This window comes from Penicillium hordei (genome assembly GCF_028827395.1).
Source record: "Penicillium hordei strain IBT 12815 chromosome Unknown utg000003l_segment0_segment0, whole genome shotgun sequence".
Lineage (NCBI taxonomy): Eukaryota > Fungi > Ascomycota > Eurotiomycetes > Eurotiales > Aspergillaceae > Penicillium > Penicillium hordei.
In genome coordinates, this window is record NW_026623144.1 from 569,958 (window position 1) to 584,774 (window position 14,817).

At 48.7% G+C, this 14,817-nt stretch overlaps 3 protein-coding genes across 3 annotated transcripts; 1 reads left to right on the forward strand and 2 right to left on the reverse strand.

The window, feature by feature from the left end:
- Positions 1–1,540: 1,540 nt before the first annotated feature.
- On the forward strand, positions 1,541–8,195 carry pksP (polyketide synthase alb1; the record flags this gene model as incomplete). The annotated part of the gene is made up of 5 exons (XM_056896514.1): positions 1,541–1,827; positions 1,895–2,186; positions 2,245–5,667; positions 5,724–6,479; positions 6,537–8,195. 5 exons carry the CDS (start codon positions 1,541–1,543, stop codon positions 8,193–8,195), a joined length of 6,417 nt encoding a protein of 2,138 aa, XP_056752299.1.
- A 746-nt stretch (positions 8,196–8,941) lies between these two features.
- Positions 8,942–12,638, reverse strand: N7537_005458 (uncharacterized protein; the record flags this gene model as incomplete). The annotated part of the gene is made up of 5 exons (XM_056896515.1): positions 8,942–9,883; positions 9,936–10,727; positions 10,783–11,510; positions 11,560–12,325; positions 12,417–12,638. 5 exons carry the CDS (start codon positions 12,636–12,638, stop codon positions 8,942–8,944), a joined length of 3,450 nt encoding a protein of 1,149 aa, XP_056752300.1.
- Positions 12,639–13,040: 402 nt separating this feature from the next.
- On the reverse strand, positions 13,041–14,552 carry N7537_005459 (putative flavin dependent monooxygenase; the record flags this gene model as incomplete). The annotated part of the gene is made up of 2 exons (XM_056896516.1): positions 13,041–14,427; positions 14,482–14,552. 2 exons carry the CDS (start codon positions 14,550–14,552, stop codon positions 13,041–13,043), a joined length of 1,458 nt encoding a protein of 485 aa, XP_056752301.1.
- Positions 14,553–14,817: the final 265 nt, after the last annotated feature.

The window sequence follows — 14,817 nt, forward strand, 5'->3', positions numbered from 1 at the left end:
TGCTGATTGAGGTATTGTTGCTCGGGCAATGACCGCTCCGCCGGTTGGTTGGGTTTGATATCTATCTGACTTTTGTTTTGGTGTCGTTTTTGTACTTTTTTTATAACTGGCCATACATAGAAACAGCTGCCACAAGATCTAGGATAATATTCAATTTTGTTCTATTTATTCTTATCACCTGTTCCTTCTGTGAAATACAGTCTGTTTGCGGTCATTTATCGCAGGCCCGGTCCGTCGCCAAAGAATGATCTGGGTCCACTCGATCGATCGATGGCTTGAGAACATCTGGGTCCATCGTTCGATGAACCACGTGTGGAATTGATGGTTATCCCAGATTCTAAAATTCAAGTGAAGGTGTTGAACAATTTTCGTTTGGATATCTTATTGATGGCACAGTTGTCACCGGAAAAATGAGAATGAGATCTTCCAGGCTGCGACCATCTGAAACAAGGCTTAATGTCTCAGAATTTGAAGTCGGAGTCATGACGTATTGGAACCCCTACGATGATGCCTTCAGACGATATAAATTTTCTTCTTGATTTGCAAGACATTTGTAGATACTGTTCATGATCGGTTTCGTGCATTCTAATAATGTATGCTACATTTTGATTATTGTATTTTGTGGAAGAGGGGGGGTGGGGGGAGGGTATTCCATACTCAGGGTGCTGTCCTTGTGATTTCTGAAATTAAAGACAAGTAAGCCTATTTAAGCCCTTCTACTGAGCTTCGATACATTCTTCGACAATTCCTAGTCGATTTACATAGGGCAAGTCACGTCACGTGATGACTGGATATAGCGGCTGTAACCTTCCGAATGCAGCGACATCATCTCTTTTATTGCAACTTCATTGTAATGTTTCTTCGGAACGGGTCTATTGTCTATGATTCCACTAGGGTATGTCAGATTTTGTTACGGGTAGCTCGGCCCACATACCTATTCTAAATCCTGATTTCTGGAGTCATTGCTAGTTTTATCCGCAAACAGCACTCGGGCATCCATAAACTAGCATCGGTTCGACGTTAGCTTGGGGATTAAAAATCCATGATTCAGGATCCAATCAGGTTATCCAAGGAACCAAGCTTTCAGTTCGGTCCAGCCCAGCTCCACTTACGATCTACTCAGACAGACATGCCGAACTCTTCGAGGGATTATTAAACCCGGTAGTAACGGTACCATCGAACCATTTTAGGAAGTATACATATCAATACCAGAACTAGGAAAATATATGAAATTTTGCCGAATACTGAGGAATAAGCCGTCGGATCATACGTTTCCCAGTGGTTTCAGCTGGGTTACCATACCATAAAATCCTGTTTTACCAGAAAGAATCTTGGACCCAAGCTCTTCCGCTTCCTATCTGGATACTACTAAGATAATTCGAAAAGGGTAGTCATTTGGAAGATGCCATAGACCCACTTAATGGAAGATGCCCCCGTCAGCGTCCTCTATAAAGTATGATATCCGTCAATTTGCGCTTGGTCTGAACTTTTTTTCTTTCTCCATATATTTCTGAGCCGTTTATTTGTTATCGGGGAGATTATGGAAGGCCCCAGTCATGTGTATCTCTTCGGAGACCAGACTGCGGATTTCGATTCGGGCCTTCGTCGTCTGCTGCATGCTAAGAATGACTCGCTGCTGGCGGCATTCTTCCAAAAGTCTTACTATGCGTTGCGTAAGGAGATTACATCGCTTCCACCATCCGAGCGTCAGCAGTTCCCGCGATTTACCAGTATCGTTGATCTTCTCGCGAGGTTTAAAGAGTCAGGCCCGAACCCAGCACTGGAGAGCGCACTGACGACAATTTACCAACTGGGATGTTTCATCCAGTAAGCAAATTTCAGCCTTTGATAGAGAGATGCATTTCGAATCAAATTCACTAACAACGTCTATTAGCTATTACGGCGATTTGGGTCATGCCTATCCATCGGGTGATGAAAGCTGCATTATCGGTCTTTGCACAGGCCAGCTCGCATCTGCGGCTGTGAGCTCTTCGAAAACAATTGGGGAGCTCATTTCGGCTGGCACTGAGACCGTGGTTCTTGCTTTAAGGCTCGGAATTTGCGTCTTGAGAGTACAGGAGCTTATCGAACCAAGCAAATCAGCAACGCCAAGCTGGTCTGTACTAATCTCTGGCATCCACGAGCCCGAGGCCCAGGATTTGATCCAACAATACGCAAAGAAGAATGTGAGTCTCCCTCAAAACTAACTTAGAATAAAATAGGATCGTTGTTAATATATTCAAGGCTTTGCCCCGGGTTTCCCAACCTTATATCAGCGCAGTCAGCCCGAATGGACTCACCATTAGTGGCCCTCCAACCTTTTTGAGCCGTTTTATTGAGGATAGTCTTTCGAAGGAGCACAAGCCCACACGAGTTCCAATCCACGGCCCTTATCATGCTTCGCATCTGTATGATGACAGGGATATCAACCGCATTCTGGAATCTTGGCCTACTGAGCAGTTCGTGACCTACGTGCCTCAGATCCCTGTTCTGTCCAGTGAGACGGGCGAGGAATTTCAAGCTGAAAGCCTTGAGCAGCTGTTGAAATTTTCTCTTCAGGAGATTCTGCAAAGACAGCTCTGCTGGGACAAGGTCCTCGAATCTTGCCAGTCAACCTTGGAATCCGCCACAACATGCACTCTGTTCCCAATTTCCAGTACTGCGGCTCAGAGTCTATTCAACTCATTGAAAAAGGCTAGAGTCTCCAATCTGGAAGTTGACAACACAATTGGTGATGTTCAGAAGGATTCCGAGGGAGATAATCGTACCGGCCGTGCTGAGCAGTCCAAGATTGCAATCATCGGGCTTTCAGGAAGATTCCCAGAGTCACCCGACACCGAGGCATTCTGGGACCTTTTGAAAAAGGGACTGGACGTCCACCGCGAGGTGCCCCCAGAGCGATGGGATGTCAAGGCTCACGTCGATATGGAAGGAAAGACAAGAAACACCAGCCAAGTTCAATATGGATGCTGGTATAACGATGCCGGAATGTTTGACCCTCGATTCTTCAATATGTCTCCTCGTGAAGCACTTCAAGCAGACCCCGCTCAACGTCTAGCACTTCTTACTGCTTACGAGGCGTTGGAAATGGCAGGCTTCATCCCTGACAGCACTCCCTCTACGCAGAAGAACCGCGTCGGTGTGTTCTATGGAATGACCAGTGATGACTACCGTGAGATCAATAGTGGTCAGGACATTGATACCTACTTCATCCCCGGTGGTAACCGTGCTTTTACTCCTGGTCGCATCAACTATTATTTTAAGTTCAGTGGCCCTAGTGTCAGCGTGGATACAGCTTGCTCCTCAAGTCTTGCGGCAATTCATGTCGCCTGTAACTCTTTGTGGAGGAATGAATGCGACTCTGCCGTGACCGGCGGAGTCAACATTCTAACAAATCCTGACAACCATGCGGGTCTCGACCGTGGCCACTTCCTCTCAAGGACCGGAAACTGTACCACATTTGACGATGGTGCTGATGGTTATTGCAGAGCAGACGGCATTGGGTCGATTGTCATTAAGAGACTCGAGGATGCTCAGGCAGACAATGATCCTATCTACGGTATCATTGGAGGGGCTTATACCAACCACTCAGCAGAGGCTGTTTCAATTACTCGGCCTCATGTAGGAGCACAGTCCTTCATCTTCGACAAGCTGCTTAACGAGTCGAACAGCGATCCAAAAGAGATTAGCTATATCGAAATGCACGGAACTGGCACCCAAGCAGGTGATGCAGTGGAGATGCAGTCAGTTCTCGATGTCTTCGCTCCTGACTACCGTCGTGGTCCAACTCAATCCCTGCACCTCGGTTCAGCGAAGTCGAACGTTGGCCATGGAGAGTCCGCCTCTGGTGTCACAGCTTTGATTAAAGTCTTGATGATGATGCGGAAGAACATGATCCCGCCTCACTGTGGCATTAAGACCAAGATCAATCACAACTTCCCGACAGATTTCTCTCAGCGCAACGTTCACATTGCCCTTGAACCTACCCCCTGGAACAGACCAAATGGTGGTAAGCGAAAGACTTTCGTTAACAATTTCTCGGCCGCCGGCGGTAATACAGCTCTGATGGTCGAGGACGGCCCCCTGAATGAAGAGAATGTGGTAGACTCTCGGTCTGCCCATCCTGTGCTTGTTTCTGCTCGATCTCAGTCTTCGCTGAAGAACAATATCTCCGCTCTCGTGCAGTACATCGATACGAACAAGAACTCTTTCAATTCCAACGATGCTAGTCTCCTTGCCAATCTGTCTTACACAACTACAGCGAGGCGTATTCATCATCCTTTCAGAGTGGCTGTTACTGGATCAACTCTGGATGAAGTCAGGAGTGGATTGGCTCCTATCGTCAACCGAGACAGTATCAGCCCGGCTCCTGTCAATGCACCTGGGATCGGCTTTATCTTTACCGGACAGGGTGCTCAGTACACAGGCATGGGACGCGAGCTGTTTGAGAGTTGTTCGCAATTCCGCACCCACATTGAGCACTTGAACTGTATTGGTCAGAGCCAGGGCTTCCCATCTATTTTGTCCCTAGTCGATGGCAGCGTGCCAATTGAAGAGCATAGCCCGGTCGTTAGCCAGCTCGGAACCACCTGTGTGCAGATGGCATTGACTAAGTACTGGATGTCTTTAGGCATTTCCCCTGCCTTTGTCATTGGTCATAGCCTTGGCGAGTTCGCTGCCCTGAATGCTTCTGGTGTCTTGACAACTAGTGACACGATCTACCTCGCTGGGCGACGAGCCCAACTTCTCACTGAGAAAATCAAGGTTGGAACCCACGCTATGCTTGCTGTCAAGTCTTCAGTAGCACAGGTCAAGCAATTCCTTGATGAAGCCACCGAGGTGGCTTGCATCAATGCGCCCAGCGAAACTGTTATCAGTGGCGCATGCGAGAAAATTGATATGCTTACACAAACCCTTACCAACGAAGGTTTCAAGGCTACCAAGCTGAATGTACCATTTGCTTTCCATTCGGCTCAGGTTGAACCTATCCTTGGGAGCCTTGCTGAAATCGGAAAGGGTGTGAACTTCAATACGCCCTCTATTCCATTCGTCTCCGCCCTTCTCGGAGATGTCATCAATGAGAATAATAGCGAGTTGCTTGGTCCCAACTACCTCACCCGCCACTGCAGGGAGACTGTCAATTTCCTGGGTGCTCTAGAAGCTACCCGGCACTCCAACTTGATTAACGATAAGACAATCTGGGTTGAGATTGGCTCTCACCCCGTCTGCTCTGGAATGGTCAAGGCAACTTTTGGACCTCAGGCAACTACTGTGCCATCTCTCCGTCGCCAGGAAGACACGTGGAAGGTTCTCTCAACCAGCACTTCGGCTCTTTATATGGCTGGAATTGAGCTTCGATGGAAGGAGTATCACCAAGATTTCACCGCCGGCCACAAAGTTCTCCCACTTCCTTCCTACAAGTGGGATCTCAAGAACTACTGGATTCCTTACACCAATAACTTCTGTTTGCTCAAGGGTGCACCTGCGGCACCAGTGAGTGAGGCTGCACCAGTCGCCGTGTTCTTATCGTCAGCAGCTCAGAAAGTTTTGGAGACGAGTGGTGACAATGCGGCGGCATCTATCGTCATCGAGAATGACATTGCTGATCCCGAGCTCAATCGTGTCATTGCAGGTCACAAGGTGAACGGTGCCTGTCTTACTCCATCGGTAAGCGTACTCTCAATTTTCCCACTGAAATGTTCTGTTTGCTAATCGTATTTTAGTCCTTGTACGCCGATATTGCACAAACACTCGGTGAATATCTAGTTCAGAATTACAAGCCTGAGTGGAAAGATCGAGGCTTTGATATTTGCAATGTGATGGTCCCCAAGCCGCTTATTGCCAAGGGGGGTAAGCAACTATTCCGTGTTTCAGCCACCGCAAACTGGGCCGAAGAAAATGCCAAGGTGCAGGTGTGGTCTGTGACCCCAGATGGGAAGAAGATACTTGACCACGCCAGCTGCAACATCAAGTTCTTTGATCCCAGTCCTTATGAGCTCGAGTGGAAGCGCAGCTCTTACCTGATCAAGCGAAGCATTGAGCATCTCCAAGAGAGCACGATATCTGGCCAGGCCCACCGTATGAAGCGAGGAATGGTCTACAAGCTCTTTGCTTCTCTCGTGGACTATGACGAGAACTACAAATCCATGCGCGAAGTCATTCTCGACAGTGAACAACACGAGGCTACCGCTCTAGTCAAGTTCGAGGCCCCGCCAGGCAACTTCCATCGCAATCCATTCTGGATTGATAGCATTGGTCATTTGTCTGGCTTTATCATGAATGCTAGTGATAACACCGATTCGAAGAACCAAGTGTTCGTCAATCATGGATGGGACTCAATGCGATGCTTGAAGAAGTTCGACTCCAGTGTCACTTATCGCACCTACGTGAGGATGCAACCCTGGAAGGACTCTATCTGGGCTGGCGATGTCTATATGTTTGAGGGGGATGACATCGTGGCTGTTTATGGTGGTGTTAAGGTATATTCCCAATCGCCTGAGTATTCTCGAATAAAACACTAACATAATACAATATAGTTCCAAGCTCTGGCACGGAAGATCCTCGACATGGCTCTTCCTCCAGGTGGAGCCCCGGCACCCAAGCCAGCTGCCAAGAGTGTTCCTGCTCCCATCAATGTCCAGAAGGCTAAGCCTACCCCCACCAAAAAGGCTTCCCCTTCACCAAAATCCGGACTGCCAAGTCTGGCTACACGCGCTCTTGCAATCCTGTCTGAAGAAGTCGGACTTTCGGCATCTGAGATGACTGATGATCTCAACTTCGCTGATTATGGAGTGGATTCCCTGCTCTCGCTGACTGTCACTGGGCGATACCGCGAGGACATGGGCCTCGATCTTGACTCCACTATCTTCGTGGATAATCCAACTGTCAAAGACTTCAAACATCTCCTATCTCAGATGGACCCTGGTGAACACAGTGATGGGTCAAGCAGCGAAGGTGACATGTCCTCGGCCGCATCGTCGACCGACTTGTCGTCTCCAAATACCAGTGGTATGCCAACGCCTGCAAATGAGAAGTCGATGACACACGGATTGCAGGAGCAAAATGACAGCATGAGGCAGATTGCCTCCATCTTAGCCGAGGAGATCGGTGTTGAACCCGAGGAGCTCAATGGCGACGCAAACCTTGCTGAGATGGGTTTGGACTCCTTGATGTCACTCACAGTTCTCGGTAAGATCCGCGAAGATCTCGATCTCGATCTCCCTGGAGAGTTCTTTATTGAGAACCAAACACTCGATGATATCGAGACTACGCTGGACCTAAAGCCCAAGCCCGCTCCGGCGGAGCCAATCAGACTCCCCGAACAAATCCCTGTTCAAGCCCCGGTAGTCGCTCCTAGCACTGCTCCCCAGCACCCACCAGCCACTTCGATCCTTCTGCAAGGAAACCCAAAGACAGCAACCCAGAGGTTGTTCTTGTTCCCTGATGGCTCTGGCTCTGCTACCTCCTATGCTACCATCCCTGGAATTTCTCCCGACGTGTGTGTCTATGGGCTGAATTGCCCATACATGCGCACCCCTGAGAACCTCAAGTTCAGCCTGGATGAGCTCACAGCTCCTTACGTTGCTGAGATTCGGCGTCGCCAACCCACTGGCCCTTACAACTTCGGTGGCTGGTCCGCCGGTGGTATCTGTGCCTACGACGCCGCTCGCCAATTGATTTTCGAGGAAGGCGAGCGAGTTGAGCGCCTGCTTCTCTTGGACTCACCCTTCCCCATTGGACTAGAGAAGCTGCCCCCCCGTCTGTACAGTTTCTTCGATACGATCGGACTGTTTGGAGAAGGCAAGACGCCTCCACCCAAGTGGCTCCTCCCCCACTTCCTGGCCTTCATCGACTCCTTAGACGCTTACAAGGCGGTTCCATTCCCCTATGCAGACCCAAAGCTAGCCGACAAACTCCCCAAGACATTCATGGTCTGGGCCAAGGATGGTGTCTGCTCTAAGCCAGGTGATGCCCGGCCTGCACCAGCTGCAGATGGTAGCGCCGATCCTCGTGAGATGCTTTGGTTGCTAAACAACCGCTCTGACCTCGGTCCGAATGGTTGGGATACCCTTGTCGGACCGAAGCATGTTGGCGGCATTACCGTTATCGAGGGTGCCAATCATTTCACTATGACTCGTGGCGAGAAGGCCAAGGAGCTGGCTACATTCATTGCTAACTCTCTGGCTTCGGTGTAAATGCATCGCGTCTTGGCACTGCGATATGTCTATTTCCTGGAGTTTAGGACGTGGGCCTTTTTCTCTATTTATCTATCCATTCTGTATGCTGCCGCTCAGGATAAAGTTCTTTCTTTCGTCCCCTGTCTTATTATCTCAGTGTTTACATAATCTATAATTTTGTGGCCTTCGCTACTTGTGGGTTATATTTTAATTATCAAGTATGGAAATTCAGATTGCTTTTTTACAATTGGAAATATTGGTTTTATTTCAAAAGGCATCGATTGAACAGCTAGGTAAACTCCAACAATGAACACCTTCCAGCCCTGGAAGACCGAAAGGAGGTGCGGCCTAAAGATCAAACAAAAACACATAGGATATCTGTCATTGGGGCTGTGGCGAAAAAGACTGCCACGAAAATTGAATGAAACAGCAACACTTGCTTGGAGATGACACAAGACTCAGATACCGTTGCATCCGAGACCGCTCGCTTTACTCTCGCGAAAGGAAAATTGCTCATAGGTAAATGAGAGTCGCAATAGATGGATGGAACGCCAGGAAGATGCAATGTCGTAACGAACGGATGAAAGGAATAAAGATATAGCTAATGTGATTGTAAAATGCTTCGCAAAGAGCAGACGCCCCGTCTATGTATCGTGTCTAGACGTCATAGATTGGCCGGGGTGAGAAAAACGCGCGCCAAGAACATGATCAATAGCAGGAGACGTGGGAAAAATGAAGGAGATGGGCGAGATTAGGTAATGTTCTTAGAAAGGCATCTCTGAACTGTATCGTAGCGCACTGCCCCTGCCCCCAAGACCGCCATTGCCGTTACCATTATGACCAACCCCGGGGCTGGTCGGACGGCTGCCGGCCCACTTGGGGCTTCGTGGTTGAGTGCTAGTCGAGCGAGTCGATGGACGATTCTTCCGGATTTCACGAAGCTCATCTTCCTTTCTGCGTAGGAATTCGTCGCGCGTAGCGAGAGTTAATTCTAACTCTTCAATCCGAGCTAGATGACGGACCGACTCATCCTTCATGTGCAGCTCACGAAGTTGGACGACATTGCTTTCAGCTTTGCGCTTTAGTTTCTCGTTCTCGGCGGCCAAAAGGCGGCTTTCTGTGCCGGACTGAGCGGCCGCTGTAGACGCAGTTTGATATTGCTCTCGCATGTACTCAGATTGGTTTTTCTCGAACTCAGCCTTGCGCTCAAGGTTCAAATTTTCCTTGACCAGGCGGCGGATTTCCTCATGTGCTGTCTCCAGTTCAGCAGTGCTGCCACCGCCGTTTTTGAGTGCTTTTCTGGCTTCGTCGAGCTCTCGCTTTAGCTCTGTTCGTTCTTCTTTCAGACTAGAGATAGTCTCTTTTTGTTTCTCGACGCGCTGTTCCAGAGACGGCTTGCTTTCAGTTACGCGATCACGCTCTTGGCGAGTAGCGTGGAGTTCCTTTGCCCGAGTCTCGTAACGGTGTTGTAGAATACCCAGTGACCTCTCTATTTCTTGGAATCGAGAATTGGCCTGAGCAAGCTCAGCTTGCAACTGGGCCTTTTCACTCGCGTGAATATGTTTCATCTGGATGATATTCTTTTCTAGTGATTGCAAATCACGGTCCAATGTTTGACTGGGAGGCTTGGTTGATTCGGTCAACTGGCTGTTCTCTTGGGTACCGACTCGGGCGCGCTTCGACGAGTGTTCCTCGAGTTCTTCGTCCTGGTCCGAAGCGTTAGCTGAATCCAGATACATCGAAAAGTAGGATACTTACCAGTGTGCGTTTTTGGGCCGGCGGCATCGCCTCGTCAGAAGAAGAGCTGTAGCACTCTAACTCCTCCAGGGATACAAGATTCAAAGGTTCAATGGTAGGCAGTGGCCAACCAGCAACACTATCCAAGAGGTATCCAAGAATCTCTTCGGCATCTTCATGAACGCCGAAGGCATCATCCTGGAGATCACCGACCTCATCATGGAGACGGGCAATGTAGTGCACAAGTAAACGCAATCGATTAGGTTCTGGTGAGTCGGGCAAACAACGCTCGATATGTTCACTCGTGTTGGCGACAAGAAACCAGATGACGGGAAGCAAGTTCCCGTTTCGGGCATAAGTCGTTCGGAGGTGCTGCACGGACGGACTTTTGGGTCTAAAATACGAATCCAACGCGAAAATAGCAGACGGCGGCTTGTAGAGTTCACGGGCCGTCTCACTGGAATGAATTCCAAAGCTGAGCGACCCCTTGACTAGGGAAACTTCCAGGGTGCTGCCCATCTCTCCACGGGGTCGGCTGTATGCAAAACCCTTCCCTTGGAGATAACGCTCAAGGACTGCCTGTTTCTTCTCGTCTTGAACAGCAAGAATAATATGGAGCTCGTTTGTACCTACAATATCCACGAGATGACCGAGTAGGAGAAACTTTGCACTGGAGTATTCAGCCCAGGATGCCTCTTTCGCAAGGTCGGGATCGGCGTCTTTCAAATGGTCAGAGATGTTCAAGTCTGGATGGGTAGAAACATTGCTCAACCGCGAGATGACCTCCCGCATATTTGAGTGTAAAACCTCTCGCTGTACATACGATGTTAGAAATACGAATTATATTCAAGACAGATTCTCCACCAACCTCAAGCTCAGAAATTTGAGTATTCGACTGAAAGCTGTCGAAAAATTGGCGTATGTTTGCAGCTGCATTTGATAGCACTCGCTCGTAGTCATCCTTCACACGAGAATCCATTGGAAGGGTGACAGCAAATTCAGATGGCCCAAGGTGGACTGATCCGGGCGCAACCTCATCATCCATGCCAGTGACAGTCAACGCGCTGGGGTGGATAGTTTGCAGTGAAGGTTGACTCATATCGCCTCCGTGAGCTAGTTCTGATGGTGGTAGTAAAGGTTTAGAATGGCCATGATGGACTGCGGTATGTGAATGGGAAAAGGAATCTGTATCCAGTCTGACACTAAGCGGTGCAGTTGTTTCGGGGACGGCCACAGGGATCGAAGCCTCGATATCCCCCACGGAAGATGGAGTTTCGACGGCGTTTGCTGTTTGCGATAGTTCAGATGGATTCTCTTCGCTGAGTCGGGCCCAGGCGTTCCGCATTTTTTCCGTAGGAGTTGACCCTGGCAATTGACTGTATCGGTCCAATGGGGCATCGGAGAGAGAAGGATCCGATGGCTTGTGCTCTTGGTCTGCCATGATTTCGGCAGATTGTCCTTCTTCCACAAGGTTTGAAAATGAAAACGTTGGTTCAGTAAAACGTTCAGCGCTGAGATTTTCTGGATGTTGTGACAAGTGTTGAAAAACTGTCTCTGAAATTGAGCTTAGATAAGTTGACTGGACAAACTCACAGTCTGTGAAAATGTAAGCAAAATGTCAAACTTGACCTGCATGTAACACTACCTCTGACGATGCGACCAGACGGGCCAAAAGGCTGTGAGGTGAAATGGTTGTGAGATGGAGTATTATGAAGAGGGAAAGAGCCGAGGCACGAGAAATCAGCTCCTGAGGCTGGTGGATAAGCAGGCGTCTCAGCTATTTCGGAGACCTTGGAGCTCAGTGTAAGACCCGGCGTGTTCGGGTGTGAGAATTCAAGCACGTTGCTGATTTGCGCAGAGTACTGTGGATGCGATGAGCAGCTATCAATCGAATCGTCCGTTGAGTCACGAGTCGGACTAGGCTGCTGCGTACTGATGTCGTCCCACTCACCTGGTTGAAGGTATTCAGGTGTAGATGACTCGGGGATGTAACCAAAAAACGTGGCGTCCGCCTGCGAGCGAAATTTTGTTGATCCAGTCGCTAGGGGTAGAGAAGAATCGGAGAAAGCTTGGGATGGAGATGTGGTCCCGTAAAAGCAGCCCGAGGCTTCAATGTACTGGGATTTAAGAGAGTCTACTATCTCTGAAAGACCCTCTTGTCGCAAAAACAGTGATGAGGAAGCTCTTGAATAATTATTGGAGTCGGCGTCACTCTGCTCGGTCTCGTCGTCGGGCGTGCGGTTGCGGTCCTCTGGGCCGATGTTTGCTTCTGATGACGAATAAACCTCGATGACACTGGCCGATTGAGTGATCTTCTGCCGTGTCGATTTCCTATTTAGCTCGCTTGATCGTCGAGCTTTCCGCTTGTTCCAGACCTGTATAGCAAGCTCACTTGCGTTCTCTTTGGGTTCCTGAACAAGCAAGGCAAGCGCATTTGTTAGCACAAGCTCGCCAAGTATTTCTTTGATGCCTTTTATGTCCAGACATTCCACAGAAACTCACCCAAGTTGGATCGTAAGGACCCTCCCAATCAATAAGATACTCGGTGTCCGTTTCACGGAGGATACACTTTATAGGCCACTCCTGGTCGTCCGAATCACTACCGTCGCTGCTTTCGCTGCTTTCACTGCTATCGCTAATAACCACAGTTGTAGCTGGAGGTCGGTCAGTATTCTTTCTGTGCTGACTATCGAGTTTCGGCGGGTGAGGCTGCTCCCGAAACATCATATGCGGGCGATTGGTCTCGGGAAGATGTTGGACAACATGACGGGGATGAAATGAGAGTGTAGGTTCAATACTCAAGTTAAGCTCATACGAGCTGCATTGATCCAAGACACATACAATTTTCAATTCTGGGAAACATCTAACACTTCCCTAAAACAATGCGAAGGTATATGAAAGAGGGTAAATGCACGGCGCGACGGACGGACGGATAGTGAGCCCGCTTCACGTGATAGCGCTTATCGGCTGTAGATCTACAACATTTGGGAATAGTGACATGTTGGTCAACGATTATAGGCTTATTTGTCCATATAATAATTTAAAGGTGCACAACTATTGTATTTCTCATGGATATAGATCACTTTGATGTTGTTGGTACAGGTTGAGATGTGACCCAACAATGAATCAATGATCATCTTGTTGCCTCTTCCACTCTTCAAAGTCGAAGCCAAGCTCTGCTAGATTCTTGATCTCGCCTCGCCCGTCACCTCGCTGTACGAAGGCACGCCTTATATCTGGGAAATTGGCTCGCATCCATCTTTCCCGCTCACCCCATCGAGTACCAAGTTTGCCTTGTCCATTATTAGACAGTCCAGGTCGTGCCTCGGCCTTTTCCGCCCAGTCGTAGAGAAGGTTAAGGTAGTCAGCATCCATGGGGAATGGAAGCAGGTGGAACCCCTTTCCATCTCCTTTGGCATCAATCTCAGACGTCTCCCATGCCTTCATCGCATCTTTTGGTGGAAGTGTAAGCCGCGCAGACCACACACGAGAGAAAACAGCTGCGTGGTTCTCAGCCATAGGGAATGGAATAACCCGCTGCGAAAGCACTGGGAAGACGAGAGTTGGGTGGTCTATGTAAAACAAGTGCTGGTAGATATTCATTGTTCGCCAGCCGTGGGTCACAGCTGGTGGGTTGAGTGAAGACAGGAAAGGATATGAATAAAAATAACCGGTGCAGAAAATAATGGCATCAACATGTTCCTCAAGGCGGCCATCCGCAAACTTTATACCTCTGTCATGAGTTGTCGAAGGAAGAAACTCGACTATCTCCGGGCAGATGATTTTATCGCCATTTGTGGGTGCAGCCAGGTAGGATTCAGATAGTTGGGAGAGCAAAAGTTTGCCTTGGCTTACTTCATTGATTTGCGCACTAATGTCAAGCCCGGAAGCAGAATTTCCTACCACAACCACTTTCTTCCCTTGAAAAGGTTCTGGGGAGTTGTAAAACTTGGAATGAGAGATGACACCTGGGTATGATGCATCCCAGGCTTGTATTCCCGAGATGTCGGGTATATAAGGGACCGTGAAATGACCAGTTGCAACCACCACAGCATCATAAGTGTGGGTTGTGTCAATGTCGGTTGGAAGGCTCTTTGTTGTTAAACTCCAGGTACTTAGAGTTTCATCCATGAGTTTCACTTCTAAGACTTGTGTCTCAAATTGAATGAGGTCTTTGACATCTTCGGCATAATCCTCGAGGTATTGTTTCACTGTTCGGTGTTTGGGGAAGAGCTGGGATTCCAATGGGAAGGCCTGATCTGAATAACGCATTAACTCCTTAGGGATGTTGGTTTCCAGTCGATCGTATAGCGGAGACACGAATGTTGCTTCACGCCCCTCAGCATAATCAACCCACACCGGTTTCTCGACTGGCTCGTGAGGGGTTAAATGTGGGACAGTTGTTGAAATCCCTTTTTTAGAGGAACTCGGACTGTAGTTCCAAACTCCTCCCACGGAGCTTCTTTGCTCGAAGACCTCGATGCGATCAAAATATTTCTCGGCGAGCAGGTATCTGAGTCAGTCAGTCATGCCATGTTGGGGACGAGTATGTAACGACCCCGCTTACTTGACTGCAGCAAGGCCTGACGGCCCTGCGCCGATGACAGCTACTCGACGAATAGGATTTGTGACTGGCATGCTTTCGACGAGCTCTTGGGAGTTACGAATAATCTATGTAGTTAGAAATACGAGTTCAGCCGCGAGATACAGATTAGAAGTGGCCTGATGCTTAGCGCTTTCACCATAGTGGAGCTACGTTAGTGATATAGCGGGTACATTGTAGGTTAGAGGTCGTAAAGACGTAAAACATACACATCTATATAGACATATTTCAATCTTATTGACATTTAAAAGCATCTCTAAGTAAATACATATGTATCTATGTATTTCTATAATCAAATCG